The sequence below is a fragment of the Ambystoma mexicanum genome, chromosome 3p (genome assembly GCF_040938575.1).
Source record: "Ambystoma mexicanum isolate Mex_15411 chromosome 3p, UKY_AmexF1_1, whole genome shotgun sequence".
NCBI lineage: Eukaryota > Metazoa > Chordata > Amphibia > Caudata > Ambystomatidae > Ambystoma > Ambystoma mexicanum.
The window spans coordinates 32,753,764-32,771,349 of record NC_090925.1 but is presented as its reverse complement, the minus strand read 5'-3'; the positions used below and the strand labels follow the sequence as shown (position 1 = coordinate 32,771,349).

The window sequence follows — 17,586 nt, the reverse complement described above, 5'->3', positions numbered from 1 at the left end:
CACGAGTGTCCTTTCATAAAAGATTTTTATTAATTTAATCATTATCATTTGGGTTTGATTTTGATTTTGAAGTATTTATATAGCGCACCTAATGAACCAAATCGCATCTGGGCGCAGATGAATCTACAATACACTCAAGGGAACAATGCATAAAGAAAGCACATTCCTACCAGGATTCAAACAGTACTCTTAAAGGAGCTCCTACATTAGCACCATCTTTTCAGGGTTACTTGAAGAGATGTGTTTTAAAATTTTTGCGAAAACAAAGTGAGCTTTTTAATGACCCAAATTTCCACTGGAAGTCTGTTCCATAACGTTGACCCATATACTGCAAACCTACGGTCACCCCCAAATTCACCATTTGAGGGGGGATTTTGCAGCAACAGTTTATCACAGGACCGCAGCTGTCGACTTGGTTGGTACAAAAATATTTTTTCAGAGAGATAGCTGAGAGCCAGCATGTTCCCATATTTAAAAACCAAACAGAGAATTTTTAAATCGATACGATCCTTCACCGACAGCCAGTGTACGGATCGACGTAGCCTTGAGGTTGGGAAAGATGTTTTTACTCGATCTGACAGCTGCATTATGGGCTTTCTGCAACCTATAGATTTTTGTAGATGGGATGCCCGCTAACAACCCGTTACAATAATCAAGGTATGAATTCACCAATGATCCGCCCACCGGTGCATGATCCTTGGCTGGGATGAACGGGAGGGCCTGCACCTTAGCGCCTACCTGGGCTTTACTCCCCAAATCCTCCTGCCAGATACATCTACAGTTTGTTTTAATTTTTTGGGCAAATTATAGGTGGGTGTCCAAGAAAAACAGGGTGACCCTGGATTCCTACGCCCCGGCAGTAGGTGTTCTGGGCCAAACAATGCTACCTCTGTTTTTCCGGCGTTCAGGAGGAGCCAATTAGAAGACATCCACCCTTCATCTTCTTCCAAGCCTCACTCGACCCTCTGAAATGTCTCCTCCCCCTTCCCTATTTCGATGAACACTGGAGCATCATTCGATAGGAATGAAATTTCACTTTATTCTTGCTCAATATATCCATCAGTGGCCTACGATATACATTAAAGAGTATATTCGGGTCTGTTAATGGTAGCAATTGGTGTGGGACCATACTGGATTTTTGTGTTTAATGTGTTTTAGGGAACAAATAACAACAACGTTTTTTCTTTATGGCTAAAGTTAGGAAGTAGGCAGGTACTGCTGAGAGTTGATGGCGCATATGTGCCCCTTTTCCTCCAACTCTTAACCATTTAACTAATATTCATTGTTTTGCTTTTGTTATTATTCCAATACATTTACATTGATATTGAACAATATACTTTTAGTATTTAAGCTGTATTGTCTCGTCTGCTTGCGCTCTTCGTTTGTGTCCTTCCCTGGTGTTCTCCCCATCCCTACCCATCCCTCCTCCCCCGCTTCCTCTTCTCCCCTCTCCCTGCTTACGCTATGCTGCTCTCTATCTCTCCTATCTTTTCTAAATACTTCTCTATCGACTATCCTGCTCTCCTCACTAAATCTGGTTGGAAGACGTTTAAAAAGTACATCCTGGTCTCCAACCCAGGCCTCCCTATCGCTGACAGCTATACCAGTGCCTCCTCCAGGCAAACCCTCACCGACATCCTCTTTGTTGTTCCCTCGCCAGACCTATGGACTCTACATATGGTCTCTGTGCTCTCTTCTGTCTCTTACTCTCCCATTAATGGTGGCACCACTCCTCTAATGTCATCATTAATGTTTACTTGAATGGTACCATCTTCGTTTTGATAGACAATTCCCGTGCCTCATCAGTTTCCTTTCTTCTCCTGCGGTCCCCTCTCTCCCCTCCACAGCTTCCTCGCCTCCCCCTGCTGTCTACTCCTTGACTACCTTGCTGTCCCCTCCTTCCTCTTCTGCCCCTCTCTGGCCAATTCTACACCTCTCCAAGGTGTACCCCTGATTTGTACCCCTCCCCAGAAGTCTTTCAATGATGGCAACCGTCTCCATATTGCCACTCTAAACTCTCGCTCTGCTGTCAAACACTCCTCTGACATCTGCTGCCTCCTTGAGGAACTTGACCTTGATGACCTCGTTCTCACCGAGACATGGTTCACGGTTTGCTCTGTCACAAGCTTTCGACACTCTTATCCCTGATGGCTACAAGATCCTCTCCATGCCTAGATCCAACCGTTCTGGAGTGGGTGTAGCCCTGATCTTCCCTGAGTGGATTCCTGCCTCTGTCATTCCTACGCAGGCCTACTCATCTTTTGAATGCCTTGCCTGCAGGTTCTCTCTCCCCTGGCCATTACCTTATGATGGCTAACATATATCGGCCACCTGGTCAGATCTCCTCCTTCGTCTCTGAGTGGGCGGACCTCTCCTCTTCCCTCCTGGTCTCGACCACTCATCTCCTCCTTCTCAGAGACTTCAACATCCACCTGGATGCTTTTTGTCCTTCCTCTGGACTTTTTAGCGACCTCTGCAACACTCTCTCACTCTCTATTTCCCCTCTGGCCTGACTCACTCTGCAGGGCGCACTCTGGACGTTCTGATCTCTTCAGACCTTCCCCTTTTGATCCCTCTCACCACTCCTCTCTCCTGGAGTGATCACGTTCTCCTTTCCTCCCAGCTCACCCTCTCTACCCCTCAGGCCAAGTCAACTCCAGCACTGCCACCTACCTTCTCGGTTATATGACCCATGAAGCATGTGTCAGTTTAGGCTTTCGCTGCCACTTTCTCACTGCCTCTCTTCCTTCAGCTGACTCACACCTTGACACAGCCCTCTCTATGCTCCACTCCGCTACATCTGATACTCTGGACGTTCTTGCCCCTGTCATGAGGATCTGCTTGAAGTCCGAAGCCAAGTGCATCTTCTGGTATGACTCAGACCTCATCACCCTCAAACAAAAGTGCAGGGCGGCTGAGAGGAAATGGCATGCTACCGGTTCATCCTCTGACTAACTGGCCTGCCGCCTGCTCCAAAGGCAATACCGGCTCTCTGTCTGTACCAAGAAGAGACCCCACATCCAACCCTGCATCTCTGCAGCATCCCACAACTCAGACAAACTCTTTAAAATCTGCAATGAGCTGACCAATTCTGCTGCAGTCTCTACCTCTCCTGTCCCCTCCCAGACCCTCTGCACGACCCTGGTTCGCATTTTATCTCTAAAACTCAGGACATCCTGTCCTCTCTCTTCTCCTCCTCCCTCTACTCCCTGCTCCTCCTCTGGCCCTTCTTTGGCCATCACTCCTCCCCCTTCTCTGCCTTTCCCCTGTTCTACCCAGACAAGGTTTCTAAACAAGTGCAATCTATGAAAGTCTTGTCAAAACAGTTTCCCCACTGTTATTCTAAACCCATCAAGGACCACATTGACACCATGGCTCCTGCTTTGGCAGAATTCTGCAACCACTGCTTTGCCACTGGAGTCTTTCTTTCCCCCCTGGAATCACTTCCTTGGGCACATTCTTCTTAAGACAGCCTCTGCCGACCCCTACTGCCTAACTATTGCCTAATCTCCATCACTTCTTTCCTAGGCAAACTCCTGGAAAAGCTGGCCATATCCCAGCTTAATCGCCACACTGAATCTGTTGGTTGTCTTTATGATCATCAGTCAGGCTTCAGAGCTCCCAGAAGCACGGCAACTGCTCTCCTGAACATCCGTGAAAACCTGCTCTCCAACCTTGATTCCAAACCCCATGTGTCCTCATCTCACTTGATATCTCTTCTGCCCTTAACATGGTCAAATATGCCATCCTGCTCAACCGACTCCATGATAACCTGGGTATCATCGATCAGGCCCTGGCTTGGCTGACCTCTTTCCTCTCCGATCGACCCTCCCAGGTCCAACTCGGTCCTTCCTCTCCTCTATCTCTATCTCTATCTCTGGTGTTCCCCAGGGGTCTAACCTCTCTCCCTGGCTTTTCAACGAATACCTGGCACTTCCTGCCCACCGCTCTCTGCCCCAACTTTCAGTGCTATGCGGATGACACTCAGCTCATGTTCAGGCTCCCTTCAGTCTCCTTCTCTCATCTCTGACTGTCTGTCCGCCATCTAGGAGTGGTGTGCCACCAATGATCTCTGCCTTAATGTCAGTAAGACTCAGATTCTCCTCATCGGCACACCTGCTCCCTCCTTTCCTGTCACTTTCTGCCCGGCCTCTCTTGGCCTTCTTTCTGCTCCCACCTGAGAAGCTAAGAACCTCAGGGTCATCTTCGACTCCACACTCTCCTTTTCCCCTCACATCTCTGACGTCTCCAAGAAGTCACACTACCAGCTGCACCCACTGAAAGGTATTCTTCTTTTCCTCTCCTACCCCCAGAAGCTCACTGTCCCCGGAGCTCTGGTTCTCTCTAGGCTTGACTACTGCAGCAGCCTCTTTCTAAATCTGCCTGCCTCTACTCTCCGCCCTCTGCAACTCATCCAAAACAGGACTGCGAGACTTTTCCTCGGCCTCAAGCCCAGGGATCGTATCTCTCCAGGACTGAAATCTCTGCACTGCTCCCAATGCCTGTGAGGATCAAGTTCAAAACTCTCTGCATTGTCCACAAGCCCTCTTGGGGACTGGGGCCTAAATACCTCCAACTCTCTCTTCCTAAATATCTTCGTTCTCGAGCCCTTCGCTCATCTGCCTCCAAATCCCTCCGGGTCAGTCGCTTCTCCAAGTAACAAGTTGGTGGTCGGTCCCTTTCTTCGGCTGGAGCCTCCCTCTTTAACAACCACCCTGCCTCTCTTAAGGAGAACCATATCCGGTTCTGGAAGCACCTCAAGACCTTCCTCTTTGCTTCTGCTTTCTGTCCTCCTAACCCCTGCTGAACTCCTGGCTGAATCTGAAATTGCACTGGTCACCTGGCTACCCTCTGTTCTTTGGCCCAGGTCCCTTCCCCGCCAGTTGCACACCTGCACTGCCCACCTGGAACCCACCTGCACTCTGGGGCTGTTTCTGTATCCCTACAGCCCCCTACCAGCTCCTGACACCTGATGTCTGCACTTACCCTGCACATTCCACCACTTGGCTGCACTTCTTATTTATTGTATTAATTGTTTTTTATGCATTTTATTCTTATCCTATGTACTGCACTGCCACCTCCCCTTTCACCCTTGCACTTTTCCCCATCCCCCCTCCTCTGCACTTGTGCAATCTAAATGTCACCTGGCCTCGTAGGATTGTTGTCTCTGTCTTCCCTCTGTTCCTCCTCCCTTGCCTCGTCGCGCCTTGAAACACTTGTGTATAGGCGCGTTATGAATGCCATATCATATCATATTATTATCAGACATGTATTATTAATTATTATATATTATTATTATTATTATTATTATTCGGGTATTTATTGAGTGCAGACCGAGCTTTGAGAAGCAATGGAGAGCTTTACATTCATAGGGGGGGCAAGGTTAAGAAGCAGCAAAACAAGGGAATGGGAATCCAACAACAGGGGAGGGAATGCAATAGCCAGCAAAGGATCTACAAGTAACCAGGCGAGGAAAGTCAGGGGATCATGTGGGTAATAAGAATAACACACTGTAGCATATGCACAGTGTGACACAACAGACTAAAACATGTTAATTCAGGAATCTTGCTCAAGCAGATTTTGGAATTAGCAATGAGCAGATTGCAAGGATTCTGGAGTCAGGTGCAGTACAATAGGAGGTCACATAAAGCCACAATAAGTGTGAAAAAAAACTGCCAATGAGCACATTTACAAAGCGTAGTTGATCTTGTTCACAAAATCTTACGTTTTGAGATACAATTTATGAACATGTTTCTTTGACATGGAGTCCAGTTCCCTGGAACAGATGAACATCTTCAAAATGTTCACTAGTCTCTTTTGCTGTATGAACCAGTCACACAACCTATGCCCCCCTGACGATCTTCTCTCAGCAATAATTGACCCGGGGGGTTCTGTCCCATCTGAGGGATGTCAGAATCCAGCCTCTCCTTACAGGGCCCTAATTGATGACCCTGGGAGAACCGGAAACATTTCTGGAAAAAGTTGAAATCTTTACCAGACCTCAACCCACCAGATATCTGTGTGGTTTCAATTGTCCCAAAACAACCTTGTCCAGGCACAGACAGAACAGCTTATTTACTTATGTCCTGAATAAAAACAGAAAAGACAAGAACTCCACTTTGTAAATCAATCTTTACGTCAGAAACATTCTGTTCCACATGGAAATGCACTTTAGTCTCGGGTAGGAGTGTACCAAATAGGAGATTTAGTATTTGCCCGAATAGTTGGCCAAAATATTCGGCCAAAGCCGAATACAGAGCCGAATAGTTCCTTCCCACCAATGGCATGAAGCATATGCTGTCATTGCTGAAACCTATGTAGTATCCACCAATTACTATCACTGGGGTGGGGGGCATCACTGTTAAAAGCAACCTTTCTACATGCTAGCCACACTATTGCCACACTATTGCCGCTTTCTGACTACATTTCTTTTAATTATTGTCCTGCCCTGTTTCATGTCAGGGGCCTCTTCGGCTCATCTGTCATGAATCCAATTTCACTTTATTTACAGCAATTTGCTGGTTTGATTACTGTGCTGATGAATAGCCTGAAGGAATTAAGTTACAAGTCTTTGCCCCTGTGGACAAACATTTTAGAAGATAATAGAAAGGTCTTCACGAACGCCCAAGTAGTGGGGGTCTTTTGTTCTTATTAAATCATCTCTCCTGCCCGCACCTTTTTTGGTGTTGTGCGACAACCTTCCAGGGTTAGGGGCTATTTTGAAGATGCTGCTGGGAGCGCACCATAGGTTGATGGCTTTCTTTCAGAGTTGAGGGATTATCTTTCGGGGAGGGGCAGCCGAGTGGCAGTGGAAGGAGAGAGTTGGCTGCCCTGTGCCCCCCAAAGACAGGAACAGGTTAATGAATCTGACCAGAGGTGGGAGGGGGCAGTGGGAGCCCCCCCTCCAAAGGAAGACAAATACTGATCATTTGTTCCTGAAAATGCAAAACCAATAGTTTGCCATAATTGTTTGTGTAAACAATATTTTCCTTCTTACACAAAATAAAGGCTGTATTCAAGTTTGGGCCCCCCTCCACCCAAAGAAAACCCACATTCATTTATTTTCAGTACAAATCTGGCAACACAATACAAATATTTTGTGTTTCCGTTTTGTGTGCTAAAACATAACATATATTTTAGAAGCAGCATTTAGTGACGGAAATAAGAGGCAGCAGGCATGCTGTGCTTGTGTGTTTTCAGAGGACCATTGTGAAGCAAATGCACCAGAAGAAGAAATGTTTGTGCCTTTCCTAGAGTGCATGCACCCTGGGACAGGGACACCGGGTCAGACCACTGGATCTACAGAGGGGACCTGTGTCTTATTGTGGGCCCCTGGCAGGCTGTCAGACAGGGTGGCCCACCTTATGTGACAAAGACACAACTTTCTCAACGACAAACGCATATCAACCCTGCAGCACACATGACATAACAAACTGCTCCTAGGGCTTGGCTCCTTCACCCCCAGTTAAAAACGCTGAACGCTGCATTTTGCGACACGTTCAAACTGTGCACTGTTCGTATGGGATTCTTTGTTAATTGTCATGTGCATTGGTGCTAACTTATGTGCATTCAAGAGTAAAATACGATAGCCACAAATGGTGCTCACTCGACAGAATCTTTGTGAATAGCGAGCAGCCACTTAAAAGCAATCATCACTCCCTACGTTCAGCATTATCTTTAAAGCAATGAACATTTGCACCTGCCTGATGTGTCAGAGGCCACTTAGTGTGGACGGGGTGGCCCTTGAAGCTTCTTAACCTCATAAGTGCCAAGGACGAGTAAGCTCATCCTTTTTGCATAGACTTGAATAATAGCCTGGCAGTTAATTGTGCCAATAACATTGGGTATAAGTGTCAGCTGCACAGTACCGTGGTGGTAGATTTGCACTCATCAGCGGGCTTTAAAATGTAGCATTTCCCACCCATTTTCCAATGTATACACTTCCAAGTATTACTAAACAGTCTATCATGAAAAGTCACACATTGCAGTTTGTAAATACAGCCCACTCAAAGACAAAGTTGGTGACATGCCTGAATGATTCCAGTCATGCAGTCAAAGAGGAAACTATTTGGTTTCGAGTGATAGTTAATTAAGTATTCGGCCGAATGCTGAATAGCTCATTTTCTGGCATAATTCGGCCGAATACTTATTTGAATCCGAATTTCAGTACACCCGTAGTCTCGGAAATCATATTACATAACAGGGTTTAGCAATTCTGCAGGTGCAAACTGCTATTACAGCATGATAAATGCACACTCTTAAAATAGTTGGTAGAGCTTTAACTTCTGTCAAGGGGGCATTTACCATGGGTGGTATTTTGTATTTAACAAGGCCAACTAGATATTGAAAATCTAGTTGGAGTGGGTGGAAAGAAGGTGCTGTGTGCCAATGCATCATGTGGTTTTAGGGCCCTGCTGGGAGTGCTTGTGCCTTGTAATTACTCTTGGCAAGACGGCTGTGTCAATCAAGCATGGGCAAAGCCAATACACTCTGGCTGTCAAATATCTGGGGCAGGGCTTATGTGCCCCAATAAGGCCATTGTATGTATATTAATAATATCGCGGGTGCAGATTAGACTTGATGAATGAAGTGGACACTAGACACAAAGGTCCAGTTACATAATGGAGTACCTGGACCCTGGGGTTCCGAATGGGAATTTGTTTTAATGAAGTGAGATTAAAATGACTGTTTCTGTGATTCATGTGTGCTTTTTCTTTCAAAATGGTTTAACTTCACCACATGAGCAAATGTTTTATTTCGATTGGGTTATGCAGTGCCAGTTAGCTATGTGCAATGCTGAACCACAGGGTTAATAACAACGTGAACTCTTTCAGCACTCTTGGCAATTAGAGACCATACCTTAACCCCTTAACTGCCAGGCTATTATGCAAGTCTATGCAAAAAGGACAAGCATACTTGCATATGCACACGTGCATAGATTACATGAATTCATGTTTTTCTTTTTTTCTATTTAGGGACCTCGGAAGGCATGCAGCTGAGAAATCATGGTGAGAAGAGGAGGAATGAATTGACTTTTCCATTCACATGCACCCTGCTGCTTCCCAGAGAAAATAATTCAGCTTCTTTTCCACAATGTCTGTTCTAAATATTAAACTATTGACCTTGCTGTCTCTTTTCAATACTGTGCACTTTAGCACCACACCATTGTTGTAAGCACCATGTGCCCCCTTCTTGCGGCAAAAAGTGCATTTCAGTTCAGAATTGAATGGCACGTTGGTAGTCAAGATTGCACAAGGCAGAGCGCAATTCAAATGGGCGGATTCACAAAGCAGGTGTTACTGCAACCTCAGAGAGCATGCACTGTTCACCAATGTGTAACTTAGGCACGACTTACAATGGGCAAATACCGCTATATGTGTGTCTTCCTGGAGTGGTGTTAGGAAGGGACCAAGGACCAGCAGGTCGACCACCCTGATGTGCAGAGGTAGTGACACAGACTTTCAAATGCATCCCATAACCAGTGGCCTGCAGCCTGCAGCTCTCAAGATGTTTGGGACTACAACTCCCATGACTCATTGACTTTGCAGGATGGTGCTGATGGGATAACAAACCCCTTGGCAAGCCAAATGTTGCAGACTCCTTCCCTACACGCACCTGGGGATCTATTTTAACCCTGAATAATAGAGGCGTTTGTTGTGTAGGATATTTGGGAAACGGTTGTAACATTGGCAGCACGTGGAGAGGGCGAGTCACCAGTCATAAGGATATATCTGAATATACTGTGTAGACCTCCAGTGATTTCAGGAAACAATAGTGAGATGCACGAATTGCAGGAAAACACACTTTTAATGCAAATGCAAAATAATGAAGACGGCCGGGAGGTTAGTTGTCCCAAGAGACAGGAAGACTGAAAATAGACACTCCATCCAATAGGTTACAATATTTAAAGACAAAAAACACAGAATTAGAATAGTCTCAAACGTCAGGTAAAATGCAACACTCCTTTATTACAATTGGTAATCGCCTATACACCCCTAGACGTCGGCATACTTTATCATTATTGGTTAGTAGTGGCACGTGACCCCAGATGTGCAACCCTCCCTTTGTGGCCTGATCGTGCTGTCAACAGAGAGAAAGAAACACACCCCTCAATGCAACCAACTAGATTCAGCAATGTTCTCTCCCGTGAGATCCAAGCATTTGGCTAAAATGTGCATCTATCAATCTGGGAAAATAACTAGATACATCGGAAGGGTTCATCACCAGTAGACAGATATTCTGTCTACGTAGACGAGTTTCCATGAGAGAACAAACCAGAGGTCTCTGTCTACTCACATGTAACTAATATCTAATTCTCGGACAATGGCTCATGTTTGCAGCAAGCAATCCAGGCGCGTACTTGCCAGCCTAGAGCTCTCTTGGATTTGCTGCCACGTCATCATGTTGTGTGGCTGGGACAAGGCCTGCGTTTACTTCAAATGGCGCAATATGTGAAGTGTCAGTCCAGTATAAGCAAAGAAAAATGGCATTCTGAGAAAAACTCACACATTCAATATACGATAATAGGTGTCCTAAACTTTACACATAATCACATTCTAATCCTCTGATTGGCTGCTACCTACACAAGTAGTAAACTAGCATAAAACTGCTCTACTCTAATCAATCAATACCCCAACATGCAATTCTCTGTGCATCATCCAGCAGATGGCCTAATTTCTCCAAGCAGCGGGAAGAGGGAAATCCACCCTTACCACCGACCAATCACCTGCCGCCAACGGCCCTTACCTTCTAATGGAGCATTTCGCAAACCTATGCAGTTCCCAAGCTCTGCCACCCTTCCACGCTGAAGCCTGTCCTTTTAACTATCGCCTTCTTGTCTGGGAATGCCAACGGAATAAGCCATTGTTCTGCCCTGTGCTGAGTCTTACATACGTGTTCAAGTGTCTGGGGATGGGATTTTGTCAATTGACTCATATCTGCTCTGCTAACACCCAGACACATATTTGGCCATGAATGAACGCTCTTGCTGAAGGCCGCAGAAATGTTATCCTAATTCAGTACATGTGACAATGGGTTTGTGGCCAGGGCCTTTCAACTAGGCCTCAACTCCATCATATACCTAGAAAGCCTAAAGACACAATACAAGATGGCGGAAATGCAATTATCTTATGACCAAGCCTAAAACTTCTCACACCTATGGTGGCAACTCTGCTCGCCGCAAGAATATTCTTGCACCTTATACGTCTGCATATATTTGTGGCATGGCACCTGCTCCTCCGAAACTTGTAGTAAATCCCTAATGTGAGAAGGCAGGTAATATATTGTAGAACTTGTGCTGCTTTACTAATCGGAGAATAAAACTATCCAGGCGGAGTCAGGGATATGCTATGAGTTCAGTCCATAACCCTGTGCACCACTTGTAAGATATTGAAAGACAAATGAGTGCTGATGCAGCGGGTAGCATGAAGAAGAGGATGTCACATTACCAACTCATGAATATATCTTCAACTGTCTGATTAATGGAGATGTTGTCATGTGTGTCATTGGACAGCACTGTTACTTGGTGGTTGGGCTGCTTTCCCTATTCTCGAGGCTTGAATAAACACACACTTCTATGAAAAAAATGAATGAATTAATTTACTATAACAACAATAAACACCATGACACAGGTAAAGTACAAAATACATGGCAATTTATATGTAGCAATGCTATTCAAAACCTGGACACCAGGTTAAAATTGCAAGACTTTGCATCGTATAAGCATAATTTTGTTTAGTATTTGCTTTGCTGCTAAAAAAGCACAGCTACAAATATGCATATTTTCAATTGCATTCTTGCACTGTGCCAATGATTGCCTCAGTGCAATATAACCTAATGTAATGTAATGTAAATTGGTCTTACATGGCCAATTTCTGCCAAAACTTTGGCCTCAGGCTGCAAAATTGTGCTGCCCTAAATTTACATTTTCAGAGGTACAGTCCCAGGTAAGAAGAAACCACTTACTGTTTCCTCTCATGATTACTGTTTGTCAGTCCTTGAAGAAGAAGAAGAGAAGATTGAAATGACTCAGCAGACCCGCATTTAAAAATATTTAAGCAGAGCAAGAAAAGTGAATATATGAGTCATTCTTCTGTATTTAGGTTCTGATGAAGGCCTTGAAGAGTTGAACTTCTGTTGCCTCCACCTGAAAAGAAACTCTAACAGAGTGTGATTTAAAGCATTCACAATATAAGGAAGTTATTTTCATCAGCAGTTGAAATATCTGTCAACATACCATGTACCCTTTGTGATGATATGATAAACTGCATCCTGGCAAACTACTTTCCACACATTTATTTTTTTCTCATCGCTGATATGACTAAAGGCAAAGTGACTGCTCCTCTTCCCTCTCTCCTTGGTGTGGCAGCAGACGCAAACTGCGCTGCCCATGAGGATACGTTTAGCCATGCCAAGCTATGTCTCATTAGATACTGTTCTGCATGGTGATGCACTGTGCTGTGATCGAGTTTATGTACACCTATGTGGGTTTCATTGCAACAGAAATGGTGGTGTAGATGCTCAAACTCTTGACTTGAAAAAGGGAACAGCAATGGGTGCTGGGTTCGAACCCGTACCGCAATTTGTCTTTGTTGATTTGGAACTATTATCACCTACCATTAAAACACACTGATTGAAATGGTTGTCAGGTGGCAGACAGAGCAGCCTTTAAGAGGTTCCTGGAAGGAAGGACAAGTTGCACCCGAAATCAAGAGCGCTATACCCCTTGCTCTGCAACAACAGGGCAGGGGACACCTGCCAGGAAGAGGTATACTGAACGGCACCTTGAAGAATGTGGAATATGGCAGTGGAGGCCTCAGCAACACAGAATTATCAGGGGTGACAGAAACATGTTAGTCACAGAGCACATTCTACCACTGTTTTTGCTATTTCAATGCACTATATCAAACACTGAGAATAATAGGCTGGGATGGACCAGGTGTTATTCCCAACTTAAAAGTACAAGTTTACATCCGATTCCAGCAGATTTTTCCTAGCTCACAAAGCTATCTCATTGAATGCTAAACAGCAGCATGTGTGTATTTAGTTAACTATTGTTACCCTGTAATAACCTCAATATCAGTCAACTAAGGTGAATGATTGTTTGTACATCTGTTCTCATGATATGCTCTTGTTGTGTTGTTCCCTACAGCCCCAACATATGTTTTATTGCCATGCTTGGGCAAAATGAATCCCCCCCACCAGTCCATTCCATGCCATGCCCTCAATTGTGCCCTGTACATACTGAGGCATGCCCCTTGGGCCCCCTTCACTTTTTTCATATGGTAAAATCAAAACAATCGATTTAACACACTCTCCAGCTCGTTCAAGATTTCTTCAGTTAGGTGTGAGAAACAGAATCAGTTCTGGATTAATTAGATGGATTCCTGTATGTGATGTTTTGCTCTTCTAATTACAAATATATGGCTGCCCATGCCAACATGCACAGACATAAATTCAGAACGGCATGTGTTACTCATGCCTGACATGTGATAGATTAAAACCTCCCTGATATTAGCTCCCTGTTCCCTTGTTTTCTGCTTCCCTCGACGGGTTTGTCCCCCTATGATTGTAAGGGATCTGTTGTTTCCCGCAGCTAGTTCCGCGCTCAATAAATACCCTGATCAATGAGAAATATCATCACAGAAGGATTAGAAATAAGTACGGCTTCAGGGAGCATTCCCAATATTGATCACATTCAGGTTTATACACACACACACACACACACACACTCCAACACATTCACACAGTATGTGATATGGGCAGGGGCTTGTTTGTAGAAGGGCTCCCAGGATGTAAGCAAGAGCCAGTCCTACCCCAGAGGTGGTGTGAGGGAATTGACTTGTGTGTTGGTCTTGGTATCATGATCTGAACACACAATAACATATATTACTGTTGCTGGCCCAAGTTTCATTTCAGAACCACAAGCCCCACTCTGCAAGGTGGTTGAGAAGAAGCACTGTGGACCATCGAAGGAAGTTGCTGACCAAGATACAGCCTCAGTGACTCGGCACACAGAAACTCACCAGCAGAGCACAAGGAATGCAACTTAGCATGGTATTGCCGGAACAGAACACTAAATGAAAACCAATTGGAACAAGCAGAAAAGAGCACATAAGAAGCATGAAAATGGGTGGGGCAAGAGGCTTTTCAAAAGCTGTATCATAAAATGACCCATCCCCTGCAGAAAGGATGGACTGAGATTGGCCCACAGAGTTAGGTGAGAAACTGGGCGATGCCGGGGGAGAAGCATCGAAACTGGAAGTCGCAGGTATAAAACACCCATAAGAGAGAAACAGGGTGAAGTAAAGTGGCATGGAGGTGGACTAAGAGATATGGGAGTATGGAGAAGTGGAGCATTAAATATTCTGTTATGGTGTTAGTTGCTTGTACAGGTACCGTATTGAATGAGAGAGAGAGGGATACTAAGTTACCTGAATCCCAGCAAGGCCAACTCAGCCTTTCATCCTCCCGAGGTCAATAAATTGAGTACCACACAGTGGGATAATAGTAAGAACTGTTAATGCAGCGATTAGATAGCTGTGGGTTTGTAGTGCTATATAAAAACTAGTTATTATCATTATTAGTATTATCATTATTATATTATTATCATTATTATATTATTATTATTATAAGTTTAGCGAGTGAAGCTGTGATTGTGAGAGTGTGTGCGGGAGGACATTTTTACGGGTGTTAGAGATAGGACAGTGAGTGGTAGAGTGTAACGTTCACCTTGTATCCACAGGGATGCCACCCGACTGGACTGGAGCGCATCTGGGTTGGGGTATTTTCTGGAAGACAGGAGTTCAGTTTTAGCCACAATCGCCTTCTCTCGGGGCCTGCCGCCCAAGTGTTCCCGTGTTCACCTTGCCACCCCCTTAGAACCTTCCTCACCTTGTATTTCGTTATGGTGCACTCTCCATCCTGCTGTTCTGTGCAGGGGCGCGTCGTGGCTGGGCACCTTTCGGCCAAGTTACTTCACTGGCATGGGCCCGGGGGTCCAGGCCGGCTGCGACTCCACTCTTGAGGTAAGTCTTTAGTTCTAAAAAAATGTGTGTCCGCAATAGTTGTTGCTCTGTTAACCTTCTCCTTCTCTCGTAGATGCATAAGGGATGATGAAGACGTCGAGCTGATGGAGAGGGTGGTGCTCGAGAAGGTAAGAGAATGCGCGAAGCACGCCACTATGAGCATCCTTTGAATAAGGCTAAACTGTGCTATTCTCCCTTGCAGGTCGCCGAGAAGTTCCAGGAAGAATGCGGCCAGATGGAAATGGAGCGTAGTGTAGAAGATGTCCGGACCTTTGTTGAATTCCAGGAGAGCTTTCGGTAGGTAAGCGGAGTCTGGAGGCGATGCAATCGGAAGACGAATGCTTACTAATTGTCCTCTTCTTGTCTCTCCTCTCTAGGATGTTGCAAGCAGAAGATGACGAGCTCCAGGGAAGACTCCGAAGCGAATGAGGAGCTGGATACTGAGCAGGTAAGGAGGATTAATGGTGTTCTTCTTCTCCCTGTAGATGCAGGCCAAGGATGTTGTTAGGTGGAAACCTGTGCAGTTCCCTCTGGGACCACTGCAAAAGATTTAGGACTACAGGTGTTTGGCAGTAAACCCACTTGGTAGCAGTCTGTACCACACAGATTCACTTGGTAGCTGTGGCTGAGCAGTCAGACTTCCCTCAAGAAGAGTTAGGCAGTATGTGGAGTATACAAAATAGGGCAATTTACACAGTAGAACAAGCAAACACGGAACAGAGCTTTGGTGTAAAGATATATAGTTATTTATTTATAAAAACACATCTATGGAAAACACACTGGCACTAATACAGCAAACAACTTCAATCACAATTACTATAAGTAAATCAATCCCCCTAACAATAGTTAGACAAGTCTAGGTTCAACGGCACCACTTATTTGCAGACAGAGGTGAATGCTTTAACCTAGATGGCACTCTAATATTCGTTAGGACGGGAGAGAAAAGGCAGGGTATGAAATCAACTCAGTACCAACACTTTTACGAACAAATGCAAGGCAAGTAAGGCAGGGTCTACTGTAGATCGCAAAGTTCAGAGGCCAGGCCCACTCGGAGAGAGGCAAGGCGAAATGTTCCAAAAAGTATCACAGTGGAACTGCACTTCGAGTCTTTGGCGCAAATTGTCACAGAAAGATTGGACCAGTTCAGAACAGAAAGTTAAGAAAGCTTGGAGGCGACCCAAAGGAGAGGCGAGGATTAAGACACCTCACACTAACCGTCAGAAAGGGAAGCCAGGCGGACACGGTACCTTGTATGTAGAGAGACAGCTCCGGCGGGGGCAGTTGTTCCTGGTGGTGGATGCACGTCGGGGCTTTGCCAAGAGAAGAGATGAAAAGTTGAAGATCGTTGCACCACCAGGGAAGAGACCAGCCGCGGAGTGCTCCGTCACAAGGCACCACCTTTTGGTCGCGGTACAGTGGGTAGTGGCTATCTGGTTGCCGGGGTGCTCAGCACGGGCAATTCGACCACTACGTCCTGGAACAAAGAAAAAGCAAAGGGGACTGGTTGTTTCCACCAGTCAGGGGAAGAAGACTCTCCAGACGGGAGATATCCTCTGTCGTTGTGAAGTGGTGAGTCGGTTCAGCAGGGCTCCAACAGAGGTGTCGTTGTTCCAGGTCGGCTCAGCTTCACCCTCGTCGGATTCTTAGGTCCTGTGGCGACTTCTGAAGATCCAGTCCCAAAAGCCCTGCTTTTATGCAGAAAACCCCCATTCATTCAGCCTAGCTGTCAATCAAAACACGCTAAGTGGTGAGCGGGGTGGCTCACCACTTGGACCAATCCCACCAGAGTGCGACTTGAGTTGGCAAGGCAACTCAGTCCAGGGTGCCTAAACCCCCTCCCACATCCCCTGTGGTACCCAGACAGAATGGCACCACTTTGGAGGGCCGCTGTGCAGAAGCCCGCCAAAAGTGGAACAAAGGGCTCAACCTTTGGTTTAGGAGTCACAGAGACGAACACAGACGCCATTTCAAAAACCAAGTTCTGGCAGAAAATACCAACCGATAGATTTATTTAAGATAAATAAACCGGTGGTATGTTAGAGATTAACGAGAAAAAGTATTAACCTCCAACAATGGGAAGAATCCCATAGGTTTATATTCGGGGTCGAATATAACGAGTAGTTTCCACTGCCACCAGCCAAAACTCGACGAGGGGGGACGGGACAGTGCCCCCTCGAATAACAGACCCAGGTGTAATCGAATTACCCCTACTAGCACGTCCACAATAGGATGGTTTGTACTAGTTCTGTTAGTAAATTTAGGTCTAGTAAAGCCAATGGTGACTTTACATGCCCTGGGAGACAGTAGTCAGTCCCAGGGTATGGAGTCTATGGTGGGGATCCTCTAGGACGCCCCAGTGTTACGGCACGGAGGGTGCGGTGTAACACACATAGCAAAACATATGAGACCCTATGGAGTAAAAGACCCCATAGCCCATAGAACACATTGACATTCAAAGGAATTACACACATGCATGTCCAAGAGTGGGAGAAAAAGAGTCTCACTCTTGGCAGGATGGAAAAAAACAAACTCCAGAAATCCAGCAAAGCTGCTGGGGGAC

At 45.6% G+C, this 17,586-nt stretch overlaps 1 gene segment (V, D, J or C); it reads left to right on the top strand.

Moving 5' to 3' along the window:
• The window catches only part of LOC138580103 (T cell receptor beta constant 2-like), a 54,724-nt gene extending 43,139 nt beyond the window's left edge, over positions 1-11,585 (top strand). The window contains 1 exon segment of the C gene segment in view: positions 8,976-11,585. Coding sequence covers positions 8,976-8,999 — 24 coding nt within the window.
• The last annotated feature ends 6,001 nt before the right edge of the window (positions 11,586-17,586 follow it).